This window comes from Scyliorhinus torazame, chromosome 7, assembly GCF_047496885.1.
Source record: "Scyliorhinus torazame isolate Kashiwa2021f chromosome 7, sScyTor2.1, whole genome shotgun sequence".
NCBI classification, from domain to species: domain Eukaryota; kingdom Metazoa; phylum Chordata; class Chondrichthyes; order Carcharhiniformes; family Scyliorhinidae; genus Scyliorhinus; species Scyliorhinus torazame.
In genome coordinates, this window is record NC_092713.1 from 277,220,654 (window position 1) to 277,238,970 (window position 18,317).

The window sequence follows — 18,317 nt, forward strand, 5'->3', positions numbered from 1 at the left end:
TTCAGAGAAGGTTTACCAGAATAATACTTGTAATGGGAGGGATGTCTTATGAGGAAAGGTAAACAGGCTGGGCTTGTATCCGCTAAAATTTAGGAGAATACAGATGACTTGTTTGAAACATGCAAGATCCTTGGCAGTTTTGACAGAGTGGACACGGAAAGGATGTCTTCCCTTGTGAGAAAATCGAGAACTAGGGTCACTATTTAAAAATAAGGGGTGGCTCATTTAAGACAGAGTTGAGATTTTTTTTCTCAGAGGGTCGGGAGTCTTTGCAACTCTCTTTCTCAAAAGTCAGCGGAGTCCTTGAATATTTTTAAGGCAGAGGCAGGAATGTGAAGTTGAGGTTGCAATCACACTAGCCATGATCTTATGAAATGGCAGAGCAAGCTTGAGCTCCCAATTGATACGCTCGTATGTTCAATCCCTAATTTAGGGAAAAGTGAACTGACTTATCCTAGGCCTTAATGTTGCTCTTGGGCTACTTTATAAAAGATTCTCCAGACTGGCACAGGCATGCCTCATTTTCTTGGATCCTCTTCCCTTTTATTGGAGAATTTTTCCCTTTCTCTCGTATAACAGCCAACCATTAAATAACATTCTACTATTTTCCAACGCGTAGTGCAAAGTGGCAACAGATTATGTCATGTAAACACCATCTCCTGAACCAGAAACCTTTCTTGAAATTATTCACAAGTGACATACCAATCATACACCTGTGTCCTGGCTTGGTTTTTCTTCTTATCAAATCTGTATCGCTTGTAGTCTTCAACTCCATCTTTAATAGCAGTGATGGACATCACAATGATCAAGGGCAACATGGTTATCTCTTTATGGAACACTCCAATGGATGGGAACCAGTTCAGAAGGGCCAGCAACAGGAAGTAAATATTGGCAAACCTAGGATGTGAAAGGGAAGAGCGAAAAAAAACCAACTTTAAATTTCTTCCATACTGGGATCTTTGCACAACATGTCTGAGAAAGCAAATAATCTGTTTCCAGGTATTTACCAATGAGAGACAACAAGAAGATAAGCACATGAATGTTCTCTCCAGCGATGAATCATCCTCAGATTTTAAATATGTACTTTAGTTCTCTGGAATTTGCATCAGTATTTCCCTGCCTGTCACCCTCTGTCCTTCCCCATGAATATTAAGTGTAGGTCTGAGAAATCAAAGGGGATGTGGGGACAAGGGACGGGGAGGCGTACAGGTGACGGAATTGGATAACAACTATAGCTAAGATTGGATTTATAAAGAGCAGACAGCTCATTTCTCACTGCATCCAACTTCATTTCTCATTGGTTCCCTTTCCTCATCCTTCTCTTTCCTCACCCTGCCACTTCACTAATGAAGTCATGCACAAGTAAATGGCCCTCCTTGCATACTTAGCCAGCTGGGGCTCTCCCAAAGTTCATTTCCTTGACATGGATCTTCTGAGAAGCCAAAATCATTGTCAGATTGCCACTTTGTTCGAAAATTCCCCTGCTTGACACTGCTCCCCATTTCTTCTGGGACATTCTGAGCTCGGCTTTTCCAGAAATGCGGGTGAAGTGGCCAAGTAAGTGGGTGTGTAGGTAACGTAAGGGGTTAAGGTGGTTAGGTTGGTAAATGTGTAACGTGGGTGAGATTTGCAGGGGCTGAGATTCGTAAGGAGTAACTGGATGTCAAGTAGGTAGTTGGGGCAGTCGGGTCATGTCGGAAGGGTAGTCAGGTCTACTCGGGGTGGGGGGAGGTTGGTGGTAGGCAGATAGTCAAAGTGGTATTCATATGTTAGACCAGTGGATGGGAGGTTGTTGGGTGGTCTATGGGATAGTTGGCATATACTTGGGTGGTTGGAGAATATAGTTGGGTCTGGTTGGGCTTTGTGTAGTTGGGTTGGGGTGTTCAGCTGGGTCGGCGGGCGGGGGGGGGGGGGGGGTAGTCAGGTGGTCAGTCAGAGGGATAGTCAGGTGATCGGTCAATAGTCATGATTGCAGGGGTCAGCTATGTTTTAATCTGTATAACATTTCCTGGGTAACCATCCAGGTAAGTACAGCAGTGGCGTAGTGGTATTGTCACTGGACTAGTAACCCAGACACCCCATTGTAATGCCCTGGGGACCTGGGTTCAAATCCCACCGCGCAGATGGTGAAATATGAATTCAATTAAAAAATCTGGAATTAAGAAGTCTAATGATGGCCATGAAACCATTGCCAATTGTCGTAAAATTCCATCTGGTTCACTAATGTCCTTTAGGGAAGGAAATCTGCCGTCCTCACCTGCTCTGGCCTACATGTGACTCCAGATCCACAGCAATGGTTGACTCTTAAAATGCCACTAAGTTCGAGGGCAATTAGGGATAGGCAATAAATGCTGGCCATGAAAGAATTTAAAAAAAGGAAAACTTTGCAACATTTTCCTATCTAACTCAGAATTGGAAACATTCTCAGAGGATCCCGGGGAACAGAAGAATTGAACATCGGATGTTGAAACTTGCCAAGCTATTCCCACATAGGTCAGCACATCAGAACTTCCACAAGGTCCTGAAAAGCATCTCACTCAGAAGACCCAGTAATGGAAAGAGTAGGTCCCATGCTTGTATTTGAAACTCTACTCCACCATGGTTTCTGTGTCCTAAGTTTTGGAGATCAACATAATTTGAAATGTTGGCATTAAAAATACCTTTCCAAATGGTAAGTAGATGCCAAAGAATGTGAAGGATGAAATCAAATACTGTGAATGCTGGAGAAGTAAAAATAGAAAATGCTCAACAGGCCAGGTGGCAGGTGTGGAGGGAGAAAACAAAAAATAGAGCGACTTTTCAGGTCAATGAACTTTCATCAGAATTTTGAACAGATGTTGTTCTGAACAGATATTGGGGTGGCATGGTGGCACAGTGGTTAGCACTGCTGCCTCACAGCACTAGGGTCCTGGGTTCAATTCCAACCTCAGGTGACTGTGTGTGGAATTTGCACTTTCTCCCCGTGTCTGCGTGGGTTTCCTCCGGGTGCTCCTGTTTCCTCGCACAGAACAAAAAATGTATGGGTTAGATGGATTGGCCATATATTGCCCCTTAGTGTCCAAAAGGTTTGGTGGGGTTACTAGGTTATGGGGATAGCGTTAGCGTGGACTTAAGTAGGGTGCTCTTTCCAAGGGCTTGTCTGAATGGCCTCTTCTGCACTGTACCTTTGATGAAAAAAAGTGATCTGCTGGTATTTTGAACAGTAAAAAGTGATGCGGAGGGATTTGCTCCACTTGAGTTTGATGTCACGATGAGATAGATATCCTGCAGTCAGATACATTTAAAATTCATTTCAATTCTATCAAACACTTTCCAATTTGAACTGTAGGTAACAGATATCCCAATTTATTTAAATATTTCCCTGATTGCATCCAGCACTGAAAGCGAAGTTCTTTACCGTGACAAAATTGAAACTAAGAATTCACAAGTAACAGATGGAGCGAGGGACAGCCAAGGAAAGCAGACACCAAGACGGAGAAGACAGGACAGAGTGGGCGCCAAGCTGGGTTAATCCGCAAAATAAGCTATTTGTGACATATGTAAATATTCTAAAAAGCATAACCATGGGATGTTAGCCAGGATCTAGATTAAAGACAGCTTACAGAAACGTGGGTTAACTAAAGTGTGCTGCTCACCTGTAAAACTGTTCAAAAATGTTCTTGGGAAGAAAGTTGATCAGGGTATATTTTGTAGTTCTTATTTTGTTGCTCATGTAGTCTTTCATTAACCTTTCTGAGTCTTTGGCAAACTTTCTATTGTTTGGAAAGATAATTCTTTGGTTGTTTAAAACAGGTGGCCACTGCTCCTTTCCTGGAGAATTCAGTGATGAAGATGATAACAGTGGTGTTGTTTCCGAGGTGCCACTGGTCTGTTGTCGCTTGAAGCGGAATCGAATCCATTCTATAGAGTGTGCCATTATTCACTGGATCACCTTTCCGTCTTCAGTTGTATGGTCTGATATTGAACGATGAACTGTAATCTTTTGTTTAAAAAAAATCATATTAGATAATTAATATGAGCTAAGCAATAATTAAGTGCTTTCCAATCACCTCCCTTCACGGTTGAATGATTTTGAAGTGGTGAGCTAGAAATTGACAGCATTTAATTTTGTTTGAAGTGGTCCAGGAGCTGTCAATTAAAGTTTGATGTTTATAAACATTGGGTTAGAGCACTTGAGAATTCCTCAATCGTGAAGGAAGATGAGTGGAACAATGTTGGCAGCTGTGGTGTGTGGAAGCTGTCAATCACAGCCTAGTAAAATCAATATCAATGAGAAGTGAATCAATGGCTTGAACATTAGAGATCTGAGGTGGTTTAAACACAGCTGACTGGTTTTCTCTTTCCAGGAATTGACAGGTGGTGTTTCCCATGTCTGAACCAGCAGGTGTATTGTCAGGTGAGTGTTAAAGCAGTATTTCTTTTTCACTGTCTGAACTGCTCTCTAGCTTCCAGATAGGAGTCCCACTTCTGGGGGGCTCCCTGATGGGTGTCTTTTTTCTGGGAGGGCTTCCTGACAAGGGTATTTTTCTGGGAGTTCTGTGGGGGGTCTCTATATTCCGGGGGTTGTCTCTTTATTTAGGGGGTCTCTGTGGCGGTCTCTTTATTTAGGGGGTCTCTTATTTCGGGGTCTCAGTGGGGTGGGGGGGGCAGGTTGGGTCACCCCCATACTGGGAGGAGGGGCGACCGACCGCAGAACCTCGCTATCGGGCCGCCCGCTCAAAATGACAGCCCAATAGTGAGATTCCCTCTGGAATCCCTCGCAATCCTTGCTATGCATCAATTTGCATGGCGAAGGATTGGGAATCACTGGAAGCGCAAATGAGGTGCAATTCAACTCTGGTGGGAAAGCACAAGCCGGAGTTTTCCGGTCATTGCCATTCAATTTTTCCACCGGCAGCGCACGCCCGCCCGCGGTTTTCCTAGCATCGTGGGGTGGTTACAATGGGAAATCCCATTGGCAAGCGGCGGGAAGATAGAAGCCCGGCACCAGCAAACGGCGTGCGGCCGAGAAACATGCGGCTGGTGGGCCGGAAAATCCCGCCCCCAGTATCCCAAATGGAGAATTTCGCCCTTGGTTTCCTGTTTGAAAGCAAGCTGACAGAATGCAAAACACAAATTTGTCTGCAGTTCCCCTTTAAACAGCTAACCTAAAAAGTAATTGCAGAGAACTGTGAAAGGTTTCAATTTATGTAAATATATTAAACGAATGTCTGTGGAGTGGAACCAAGAGAGGCTCACATTAGAATGAAGTAAATTCAATTTTCAAGCCTGAATTGAATCCTCAGCACCAAGTAACTGTTGAGTAATGTTTCCTGACTAACTATATGAAGATAATTCATATCTGCAGGCAGGAATAACTTAGTTTTTTCAATAAGATTGGTAATTGGCTGTTCTGATAATCTAGGAGTCTACTCTTCTCTCAATATCAGAAATTACAGATTTGTAACTTGCTGAAAAATGCATTAGCTGTAAGCATTTCAATATATCTTGGACACAGTTATACTGAAAGGAGAATTAGATAGTTAGATATGGGACAGAATACAATGTGATCTTGCATGAGAAAGGAATTTTTAAAGTTGATGTTTTTTTGTGCCCATCTAGATAAGGTCTAATGATAAGGAATTGATCAGATTCCACCGTTTGCATTCAGCGACAATTATCTTGTCTGACAATAAACAGTACAAGTTGCTGTCTTGACTAAACTCTGTACCAGTAAGAAAGTTTAATAGTAACACCACTGGGGGTGGTGGCCCAAAGATGGTTACGGGGCTTGCAATTTGGAATTACCACACACCCTTTCTTTCTGATGCAGACCAACCAATGGCAACATTGTGTTGCCTCCTAATTAGCATGTTTATAGTGTGAGCCGGCGATAGACTTGCCTCGGAGCAGCTGCACACCTCAGCAGGTGGCCAAAGATTGCGAGAGGCTGATACCAGTTAAAACCAGCTTCGCCTCACCTTGTGCATCTGTGGCATTCAGCAACTGATTGTGACCTGAAAAATAATGGCACAACATGGGAGAACATGAGCTCTGAGACTTTCCAATGTCGTACTGCAGGCCTTGGGTAAGGAGTTGTAGAGGAGGAGGGTTGTGCTCTATCACAGGGGACCAGGACCATTCTGTTATTCGCAAGGGACCAGAAGACCCCCCCCCCCCGCCAACCCCAGAAAAAACCTTCAGACAGTAAGACAAAATAGCCAAGGTAGTCAATGTCAGGAGTCAAGCTGCAAAGAGCTGGATGCAATGCTGCAAAACGTAGTGGTCAGACGAACTGTCCAACTGGGTCTTAGACACTGCTCAATGCACAGAGCCTCCAACAATGAACAACCAATCTAAGTCAATCAAACATAGCAATCTTAGCTTCACCTGATCCTCACACACGAAGCACTGCTGCAAGATTCACATCTTCCTTCTCTCTTTCTGGCAGTACACAGATTTTATTGCAAACTGTGTTCAAAATGTGATGAATAGGATTTTTTTTTTCATGGAATCCTGAATTGCCATTTCAAGAAGCAGTTAAGAGTCAATCACATTGTCGTGGGTATGGAGTCACATGGTGGCCAGACCAGATAAGGACAGCTGATTTCCTTCCCCAAAGGACATTTGTGAACCAATGGGATTTTCCAACAATTGATGATGCTTGTTGTGGGCACCATCACTGAGCCTAGTTTTCAATTACATATTTATGAATTAAATTTAAATTCCACCAGCTGCCATGATGGGATTTGAACCCATATCCCCCCGAGCATCAGGACATGGGAATACCATCAACTAGAAGTTCCCTCAAGCCACTCACCATTTGACTTGGAAATATATCGCTGTTCCTTCACTGTTGCTGGGTCAAAATCCTGGTACTCCCTCCCTAACAGCACTGAGGATGTACTTACTCCACAGGGACTTCAGTGATTCATTAAGGCTGCTCACCCCCTTCTTTTAAGGACAATTAGGGATGGGCAATAGAGGCTGCCATAGCCAGTGAAGTCCACATCCCATTTAAACGTGGCCTAGGCCTCTGGATTACTAATCCACTGACAAGAGCACTACACCATCATCTACCCATTAGTTATAGAGTCATGGGCATCTAGAGCACAGGATAGACATTTCGGCCCATCATGTCTACGCCGGGCAAATACGGCCACCTAACTACTCTAATCCCATTTGCCAGCACTTGGACCAGAGCCTTGTATGACCTGTGATTGCAAATGCACATCTAAATACTAAATGTTATCAGGATCTCTACCTCCACCACCCTCTCAAGCAGTGAGTTCCAGACTTCCATTACCCTCTGGGTGAAAAAGTTTTTCTTCACATCGCCTCTAGACCTCCTTCCCCTAACTTAATATCTATGCTCCCTCGTCATTGATCTCTCCACCAAGGGGAAAAGTTTATTCCCGTCCAGTCTATCAATGCCCCTCATAATTTTATTCATCTCAATCATGTACCCCTCAGCCTCCTCTGTTCCAAGGAAATCAACCCCAGCCTATCCAATCTCTCTTCATGACTATTCATCCCAGGTAACATCCAGGTAAATCTGCTCTGCATCCTCTCCAATGCTATCACATCCCTCCATAATGTGGATTCCAGAACGACAGTCATTACTCCAGCTGTGTCCTAACCAACGTTTTATGCAATTCCAGCATAACCTCTCTGTTCTTAATCTATATGCCTTGGCTAATAAAGGCAAGTAACCATATGCCTTCTTCATCACTAGGTCCACCTGCCCTGTTACCTTAAGGGACAGGTGGAACACCAAGGTCCCTCTGATGCTTGGTACTTTCCAGGGTCCTGCCATTCATCATGTATTCCCCTTCCTTGTTTATCCTGCAAATGCATCACCTCCCATTTATCTGGATTGAATTCCATTTACCACTGATCAACACATCTGACCAGCCTGGCTACATCCTCTTGTAATCTAAGATTATCTTTCTGTAATCTAATGCTGTCCTCCTAACTAGTTATCACTTTCATATCACCTACAAACTTATTGATCAACTCTCCTACATTAAAGTATAAATCACTTATATAAACCACAAACAGCAAGGACCCCAACACAGATTCCTGTGCGAACCCACTGGAAACAGGCTTCCAGTCATAAAAACACCCTTAGACCATCACCTTCTGCTTCCTGCCACTCAGGCAATTCTGGATCTAATTTGCCAAATTCCCTTGGATACTATGGGCTCTAAGATTCACTAACAGTCTCCCATGTGGGACCTTATAAAAGATCTTGGTGAATTCAAAGTAGACTACGTGAAATGCATTGCCGTTATCTAAACACCTGGTCATCTCTTCCAAAAATTCAATCAAGTTGATCAGACATGACCTTATATTATATTTCCTTAAATTCACTAGCGTAACATTTTTCATTCAATGGAATAAACTCAAACCAGTGGAAATTAATGAATTGAAAAAGGATGTACTGAGGTAAGTCTACTAATCCCATGCTGTTGCCACTGGGGAGTTGTCTTGAAGGGTAGGGGAAATGGCTGCAACACTGCAATATGGATTGTAGCCCTGTCCCGAAGCCTACTGGAAAAATGGTCAAGTTACAAGAGACACTGTAGCCTGATAGGAAATGTGGCCAAGTAGCAAAGATACAAAATAAATCACAGAAGCTTTCTGGAGACTTTCTTGGAATGTAGTTTATACAACAGGATGCAGGGCAGGAAGAGGCCCCTGGCCTCAAACAAGATCATTATCTGCTCAAGGAACAGAGGAACACATCTGGGAAAAAGTCAGAGGCAGGATGAGATATAAACAAGTGTGAAGAATAGCAGGCCATAAAAAATTAGTAGTCGCTGTGGTTTGGCCAAACGTAAGTATTTGCTGGGATCTGTCTGAACAAATGGATCCTGTTTACTGGATCTGTGAAACACAACCTCAGCAATCAGAGGGTCGTAAAACCAACATAATCAAACCTGCAGAAAGCCAGAAGAAATAGTGTAAAGAAGCAGCGATTTAAAGCTTCATCAGCAGAATGCCGGGAACAGCCATCGCAGAAGATTACACAGAGTCAAGGGCTCGGTGATCAGTAAAGCATCGTTCAAGAAGAACTTGGCCAGCTGTTTTGCTTTGAGTGACGTTTGAGTTTGATTCGTGAGTTGACAAACGTTATCACGTAAGCTAAAATCTGCGTGACAATTATTGAGTTAAACTCTGTGTGACGGTTTTATATAGGGTTAAGTACTAGTCTGTGTGACAATAATTAACTGCATAAGAGTCTCGATGACACATTTGATACAAGTAAAGTAAACTTGATTCAAGAATACTGTGCAAGTCGTTTGTGTGACATGTCAGTTGGGGCCCTAATCCAGGAAGGGCAACAGGATTCTCCCACATTGTTTTCCGTTTGAGTAAAACGATCTTCTGTAACTGGGGAATTTACGAGACAAATCTATGTGTTACAAAGAGTTATTGATTAAAAATTGAAGATAGGTCTCAAGTGAAGAAGATGTGCAGCACCAAGGTAGACAGATAACAAAGATTCTGAGAATTTGAAATGACCACAATGGTATTTTATATACCAAGGTCTGAATTGTGGGGTTTTTTCAAATGAATTACCAATAGAGTGAAAACTACTCTTTCCCCTACCCCATCCCCCAAATAATGTAAATGTGGTTATTAGATGACATTAGAATTAAAACATATTTGCAAATATTAAGAAATGCCCAGATGGAACTTCCATTGAAGTGCCAACCTGGTATTTTGTGCACAGGTTCGATTGGGCCAGGGTGCCCTGCGTGGGTGTTGGTGGGGTGCAGGGGGGGCCGGGGACCCTCCCATAGTGCGTTGGAGCTGGGGTGGGTCAGATATCGCATCTGGGTTTCGGAGATCAGGCCACCATTTTTAAATGGAGCCCCGATCTCCTCGCTACACTGAGGAGTTCCGACGAGCGGAGCTCCTCGGTGTAGAAAAAGGGGCTATGTGCGGCCTTGGCTGCGCGTTCCCCGTTGAGGCCCCTTTTTTAATGTAAGTGGCATTGTATGGCCTTGTGTTTCTCGGTGCTTAGAGCGCCAAGAAACATGTGGCTAAACGTGCTCGCTATGGAACTTTGTTCCCATTTAGTTGAATTGAGCCCAGGGAAAATACTTCATGCAGCAAGAGCAGAGACCAAGGTCTGGACTTGCACTCCCGAGTTCTACATACATTATCTGCTCTTCATGGACACTTTTGGCTCCTCCGTAAATTTGTGACTCTCACACTGGGTGGAGTCCTCTTTCAGAGGCTTGGTACAGACTCGGTGGGCCGAATTGCCTCCTTTTGCATTGTAGGGATCTTCTATGAGTTACTTTGAGGTCTTTAAAATTATGAAAGGTTTCGATAGAATGCATACAGAGGAGAAGTGATAAATCTTGTTCTGAATCTGCTTATTGGAATCAATACTTTTCAGTTTCGATGCAGATCATTTTCACATCTTATAAAATAATGAACATGTTTTGTTTCCTTGTGTTAATGGATGGCCTTGCTTAACTGAAGCACATAGTTTCTCTGCGTAATTGCCTTCAGGGAAGCACATCCTCTCCCTGCAAGCTCCTGACTTTATTCAGCAATGTTTCTTCACTGTGGCCTCTGCCTTAGCAACGTTTTTCATGTTGTGTGTCCTTCTTTCTTTGCAGAGAAATAAGGATGTTCCAACACAATGACTGAGACCATTGATTTTTCTGACTCCGACGAACTAATAAATCGTTTATTATTTGGATATTTAGCTTTTTAAACATATTAATATTTGGAAGCCTTTGTTTCCCAAAACAATTTTTAAAAATCTATTTTTTTTAAACTAGCATTTTAAAAAAAATATTCTTTTTTGTTAAAGAAAGACAGAACATTGCAAAAGGTGATCCATACTTGTAATGATGATACATTGGGTACATTTGTACCCCACGTGAGCCCAGTCCATGTCCCACTGCAATTTACAGACATCGCAGTACTATTTTCAGGATTGTTTCTCAGTCGTCACATTTTATGCCTCTGTGCTAACTTTGTGAAGTTGATAACCAGCTTCTTCTAATCTTCGAGACTGATGTTGCGTGTAAGTAACGGATAGACTGCACGTGATCAAGTCAAGCAGCAGCATGTTGAAATATCTGGTACAACTCTCAGTTTACCTTGTGCTCTTTGATCTCCTTAAGATACAGCATTTTACAAACAAGATATGTTAAAGGGTGCTGTGATATTATAAATACATTACTATTTGATAATGCTGAATGGACCCACTAACCCAAAACCACGGACTGAAAGAATTGTTGCAGCAGATTTCAGTGCCTTGTTCAGCTTGCAGATTCCAGCTCCTCTGAAAATATATCATGATTTCTGAACATTGTCACTTTCTAAATGGGATGGTGAAGAGTCCCCAATTATTAATGAAATCGCTCCTAAATAGGTTCATATGACAATAAAACAGGGTTCCTTATGCAATGCATGAACACTTGGACGGGCTGTAATTCTTTATCAGTTTGTCCCATTTCTAAGATGCTACAATCACTATTGATCCACAATTTGCTAGCTGTGTGCACTGTTTCGTCAAGAGAAAAAGTTTTGCCTTCAGTTATCCACATGCCCTGCCACCGAGCTCTTTTTTGTTACAACCCCAACTCTGTGCGAATATCGAATAACCTTCTAGGGTGGTAATTTTTTCATATGAATTAATTTTTGGGGAAAAGTAAATACTTTCGAGCAGAGTACCTTCAAACTTTTTTAAACAGTGGAACAGATGCCCATTTGCTCTACTGCTTCAAAGAAAAGACTCTTTCACCAGGGTGAAAATGACACTTTAAAATCTTAGGGCGAGATTTTTGCCAACAAGGGAGATAGTTCGAGTTGGGAAATTTTGCAACTCGGAAGATTGCCTTGATGTAATGCGTCCTGTCACATCCAGGTTTTGCTCTGGGGAAGTGGGAGCATGATTGAGTCAGGACTGCAGCCTCCAGAGGCATCTCACAAGCATCCACAAAGGTGATGGAGTACCGAGGCCTATCTCAGTTCTTTAAAACATCGGCCAACTTTCAGAAAATGCTGTTATGTCTTCTAACCCCTAACACTCAACCCACTAATCACACCCTCAAGTTATTTCATTGCCCCCATGCCACCTCCATAGCAACTTACCCAGTATCCACTATGGACAGACCATAGGAACCACATGGAGATATAAAAATAAACTTCTAACAATCTAAAGAGCTCTCACTCATGCATACTTGATTTTTAAAAATCTCTCATTTATGAAACACATTCAAAGATTTTAAATTCTCCCAAGTGGTCAACCTGTAATTAAAACAAACAAACCTCTCCTCAGTAATTACAAAGACAGCTAATCCTTTAATAGCCTCTTAAAACTGTCAAAAAACGGCGAACATTACCCCTTCAGAGTGGTTTTGGACATTATAAAACTCAGCCAAGCATTTATAATACAATCAACTGTAATAACAACCCTTGATAAATGTCAACAATTAAGTCCATTGAAAGTACAGGTACAGATGATAATGTTCTTTTCTAAGTTGCACCAGATGGCCTGTTAATTAATATACTTCAGTTGTATGTGTGTGTATGTGCATGTGTTTTTACTCTAATTGAGCTGCAGCCTAACTTTTTTTTGTTAAAGGGCTGGGCAATTAAATACTTTAAGATCATAACACATAAACAGACCTTAACTGCCCTTCAAGGGTGTATACACCTTCATGAATTGTTTGAGTCCCACACCTTGGGACAAGGGCCTGGAGATAGTGAAAATGATTAAACTCATCACTGTTTTCAAATAGTGCAGCAGATTAGTGTTGTGCACCTATGCCATCACACTCTGCCTACTTCAACTACCAGTGAAAATTGCATCGGCCAGAAATGGGCGGAACCTCTACATTCAGGTCTTGCCTGCCATTGCTAAAAGGTATTCAGAATCATTCTAACTCCAAAACTCCGGCCCATAAATCAATACCGTTGAATGCAAAAATCAGTCGCTTGGGTAGCACGGTGGCTAGCACTGCTTCCTCACAGCCCCAGGGACCCGGGTTCAATTCCGGCCTCAGGGGACTGTCTGTGTGGAGTTTGCAGTTTCTCCCCATGTCTGCATGGGTTTCGTCCGGGTGCTCCGGTGTCCTCCCACAGTCCAAAGATGTGCAGATTAGGTGGATTGGCCATGATAAATTGTCCATTCGTGCCCAAACGGTTAGGTCAGTTTCCGGGTTAGGTTGGAAACCTGGGCTTAATGAATGTGCTCTTTCCAAGGGCCGTTGCAGACTCAATGAGCCTAATGGCCTCCTTCTGCACTGTAAATTCTTTGAACCTTAATGGTCACATATCTTTTCTAAACAAAGCCGCATCATTAATCACTGCATTAAAAACACATCCAGCTTATCGTATATCATTACATTATGACATGAGAAGTTGTCATCACATTTTGAATTTATCTGTGAAAAGGTTTCCAACTCCAGTTCAGATTTTGCCCATGATTCACAACTCCTCTGGCATTTCTGTGAACCACATCTCCTACCAAAACAGGTCCCACTCCATGGAAATAGCGGGGTGTATAGAATTCCCAGCCTCACAATGGAGTAGGTTGGAATAGGATTGCTGTGTGCAGACTCATTAGCGCAACCTTATCGTGGGAGCATGAAGATCCCACATAATGGGAATGGGGGCACGAATCCCTGAACCGGGTCCTGCCCACCATTTTTAAATCCTGCCCCTACCAACATGGATGGGGGCATAAAAATCCAGACCAGGTGGGTGCTGCCAGCAACCACTGAAATGGAAATACCACAATGTTATAAAAGGTACTCCATTTGGTTGACCCAAATGCACAGCTGGAATTATTTTTAACTGCTGTTTCTGTCAATATGTTAGCCTGGTTAGTCGCTTACCGCAGTATTCTTTTGCTTCCACTAATATCCCTCCCAGGAAACAAGGGGCGTCTTAGGAAGCCACAGATAATTTTCCAACAACGGAGTCAAGGGAAATATAACTCGGGTATTGCTTTGCAGGAACTAAGAGCTGTTTCACGGACCACAAAGTGTCAACACAGAGTCAGGTTAGATAAAATGCTAAGTCGGCTTCACTTGGCACACAGTAGGGCAACATGGTCTTCAATTATGACTGCTTAAGACTTGCATACGTTTTAAAGTCAAAATGAGATTGGAAAACAAAATGACAGGGCGGCATGTGGTAGTGTGGTTAGCACTGGGACTGTGGCGTTGAGGACCCAGGTTCGAATCCCGGCCCTGGTCACTGCCCGTATGGAGTTTGCACATTCTCCTCATGTCTGTGTGGGTTTCACCCCCACAACCCAAAGATGTGCAGGTTAGGTGGATTGGCCACGCTAAATTGCCCTTAATTGGAAAAAAAAATTGGGGACTCTAAATTTTTTTAAAAAGGAAAACAAAATGACTTGCTTGCAAAAGATGATGTGAATGTAATTTGTTGCCATGTAGCAGTGAAATACAAATTCTCAATCTCAACCCACTTTGTTGTCTTCCACAATTATAAAATGATAGAAGGATGAAGCACAAAAAAGAATCTATTCGGCGTTTATGTTGTCTCTATGGTATATCCCACTGCTTTGCCTTTTCCCCATAGCCTGCAAAGTTCGGTTCTTCAGGTATTTAGCCAATTCTCCTTGAACACCATTCTTGTATCTGCTTCCATCCTTTCAGGCAGTGCATTCCTGATTCATAAAACTTGCTGTGTAAAAGAACGTTTCCTCATGTCACTTCTGGATCTTTAGCCAATCGTCTAATGTTACTGGCCTCCTTATTTTAGAACAGTTTCTTCTCAGTTACTCATGAACTCAATAATTTTTGTAATGCCGAACTGAGCATACTTGCCTCAGACACAACTAAAAATAATTTCCCCGGCACCATCTACTGAAGTCACTACAAAAATGCGATTTATTCAGCACCAGTGCCGTTGGAAGATTAACTGTAAGGAGGGTAAATATATGCAGCACCTATAATGAATGTGACATTCACTAATGAAGAATGGAGCTCTAGATTCTGCATAAATTAACTTGACCTTTTCAAGAGAAGTGCAAGCGTTTGAAAGAAAACACATCTGTCCACATTAATCATTTCATCAATCAGATCTCAAATAGTATTGTAATAATTTTCTCCCTGCACAAAAGGTGCTCAGCTAACACAAGGCTAACGCATTTCACTTTGAACACTTAATCGGAAGTGAGTTTTTTTTATTATTGCTGCGCTCAGAGCCAGTTCAGTTTAATTTAGCTGAATAGTCATGTTGCAATTAGTCCTTATCTAATTATATTTCAAGAAAGCAACTCAAAAACCCATCCCAAGAAGTGCATTTAACTTTTATTTTAAGAAAAAGAGGTAACATTTTAACGTAGTACACTGGACGTCATTAAGGGAAATATTTGTATGACCAGTCTTTGGACATGGTGTTTTATGGTCTAAAAAGTTAACTTGTCAGTTATTATCTGAAAACAGGCCTTCTGTCTAAGGTTTTCAATTGCCCATGGGATACAGAACAGGAGTGGGCACATTTTGAGAATAACGTTCCCAGATAGCCGACACTGTGTGCTGGAACTTTCAAAGTGAGGGTGGGAGTGAGTGGAGATTTGGGAAGTCACTAATCTCCAATTAACGGCCAGATAAGCTCTTTGAGGAGCCAATTAATGGGCCAGGAAGGGTAAGAAGGTGATTTGTAATTTGTAGATTGCTGAGCGCCTAGTCTGGTGCCCGTCAGTGCACAGCTGTCAGATTTATTGCAGGCAGTATTTAAAAGGGTGTTTTCCATGTTGAAAATTTTGGGGGACCTGATGGATCTTGCTCAGGATGATGTGCATTACATTTCAGTTGGCCTTTTGGCCACTTTGTCCTTGTTGAACCAGCTGGCCCTCCAATTTGCTGCCTCCTCTCCTTTTGCAAGCCCCCCCCCTCCATGGCTGCCATTTGCCTTTGCCACTTTTCAGGTAGCTCACACCTCCTGGCAAATGCTTGGCACCACTAATTGGGCATTGAGCCTGCTGCCACCTCAATTGAGGCATTCATATTTGGCGATGTAGATTTGATACGGGGCTGAGACCCAGAAATGATCTGGCCATCAATTTCCCAACCCCGAATTGAAAATCAAGCCCCAAATGTATTTTCTTCCTTTCGTACCATCATCATAGCTATCACTTTTTACCAAGTCAATACTGAATAGGACATGGGAACGAATATAAGAACATTGACTTTTTTTTAACATTAAATATTCGTTTTTCAAATCTGCAGTATTTGTTCAAACGTACTTATCAGATTCTTAAACTCAATAAATGTTCATCTTATGTTTATCCGTTTACAACATTTACAAGAGTTAACCAATCAAACTAAATCAAACGTTGTCCAGGCTCAAGATATTTTACCTCGTCTTCTCCAACTTATCGTGTTTATAGTCAGCTTGGTTTTGGTTATCCGCCTCTGGTGTGAATCCGTAGACTCCCTAAAGTGCAGAAGGAGGTCATTCGACCCATCAAGCCTGTGCCGACCCTCCAAAAGAGCACTTACCTAGGCCCACTACCATAGCCCACTCCCCTGTCTTATCCACATAACCCTGCGCATTGATCATTGCCAACCCAACTAACCTTTGGTCTATGGGAGGAAACACAGCACCCAAAGGAAACTCACACAAACACAGGGAGAATGTGCAAACTCCACACAGGCCCAAGGCTGGAATCGAGCTTGAGGCCAATGAAGCAATGCTAATATGAAATAACACAACAGCTGTGGTGTAAAGAAAAGACAAATCTCTAATGACAGCTTATGACAATTCTTGCACATATTTTAAAAAATCATTGTGTAGTAATTTACATCAGTAATATTACATTGCACTACTGAGCATTTGTCTGACACTTACATAATGATTAAACCCTAAACATTTTAGTCACAACCTGTGAGGCACGATCAATTTGGCTGGAGATAAAGTTGAATTCAAACTGAGGCTTTATTAGGATCTGAAGTGTGGCCTCCTACAGCAGTTGACGAAATGGCTGCTAGCTGAAGGCCACGCATATTTATAACCCGGCTCCTGGGTGGAGCTAGCATGCAGGGGCCCAGGTGAACCTGTAGTGCAGGTTCTACCGTACAACCCTTAATATAAGAACACAGTGGTTTACCACAACCTGTTTTCAACTCTCAATTGATAGGAGTATTTGGCAAGCTTACAAAAATGTATCTCATAGGCAAAAGATCCAAACAAAATTCCTCCAGAACTTCTGGCCAGGTCACTTGATTTGTTTATCTTGGAGGCAAAGATGACCAAGTTCATCATCTGGGGTGTTTGGTAGGATTCTTCTGGTGGGTACATAGGTCACCACTGAGTCTGATCAGGGCTCAGGTGGCTCTGTTGCAAATAGGACAGGATACTGCAGAGAACTGAGTTTTGGAGGAGTGCTAGCTTGGGCTTCTTTTTGCATTTTCCCCCTGCTCTGACATGTGCTTGCTTTCTAAGGGGACCGTTTCAAGTGCAGCAATCCCAGGCCAGTTTTTCCCCAGGTCTCTGTCAGTATCAAAGCTCCTGAGTAAAGCCTTCAGAGTGGCCTAATGGCACTTGCTTTGACCACCATAAGAGTTCACCCTAGACTCAAGATTCACTATGGGAATGTCAGGCATTCGGGTTACATGACTAGCACAACTCAATTTGACTCTCAGTATGGTGTGGGTGTTTGGCATGCTAGCTTGAGTGAGCGTTTCAGTGTCTGGTACTTTATCCTGTCACGTTATCTTAGACACTTCCAAAGGCAGCTCAATTGAAAGTGGTTGAGCTTCTTGGCATGACACTGGCACATAGTCTAGGTTTCACAGGCATAGAGAGCAGAGTGAGCAGGACTATTGCTCTATGGACTCACAGTTTGGCAGGGAGACTTACACCTCTTCATTCCCAGACTGATGTTCAAAGTCTGCCAAAGATTACATTTGCTTTGGCAATTCTTGCATGTGTCTCATCATCAATACAGACAGCTTGAGAGAGAGAGAGAGAGAGAGAGAGAGAGAGTGTGCAGCCAAGAGAAGTGAGCGTATCCACTGTTGACAGTTCTGGTCATGGACTGAAATTTTGGGCTTGACATTGGGCTCTTGGAGCAAGCTGACAGATTGCTTTGTTTTTCTTCATGCTGATCATAAGCACCAATTTGTAGCATGCATTGGAGAACAAGGTCATTGCATGTCCAGCTCTTAGCTGGTAGCTCAGCAAACAGGACATTGTGAAATATAGTCCTTGGAGACCTTGGTCTTTGCTTGGAGTGGTTCAGATTGGGCAGCGTCCCATTCATACAATATCTGATTTTGATGCCAGCATCACAACTTGGAAGGCATCAGAGACCACCGTGGGAA

At 42.7% G+C, this 18,317-nt stretch overlaps 1 protein-coding gene across 2 annotated transcripts in view; it reads right to left on the reverse strand.

Annotated features, from left to right (window-relative positions):
- Positions 1–18,317, reverse strand: part of atp10b (ATPase phospholipid transporting 10B) — a 511,821-nt gene that overhangs the window by 211,751 nt on the left and 281,753 nt on the right. For both annotated transcript variants that reach the window (XM_072512518.1, XM_072512519.1), the window contains exons 3-4: positions 3,636–3,979; positions 703–897 (exon numbers count right to left, since the gene is read on the reverse strand). In XM_072512518.1, the coding sequence (XP_072368619.1) occupies positions 703–897; positions 3,636–3,916 (476 nt within the window). In that variant the 5' untranslated portion in view covers positions 3,917–3,979. The remainder of the gene's footprint in view (positions 1–702; positions 898–3,635; positions 3,980–18,317) is intronic.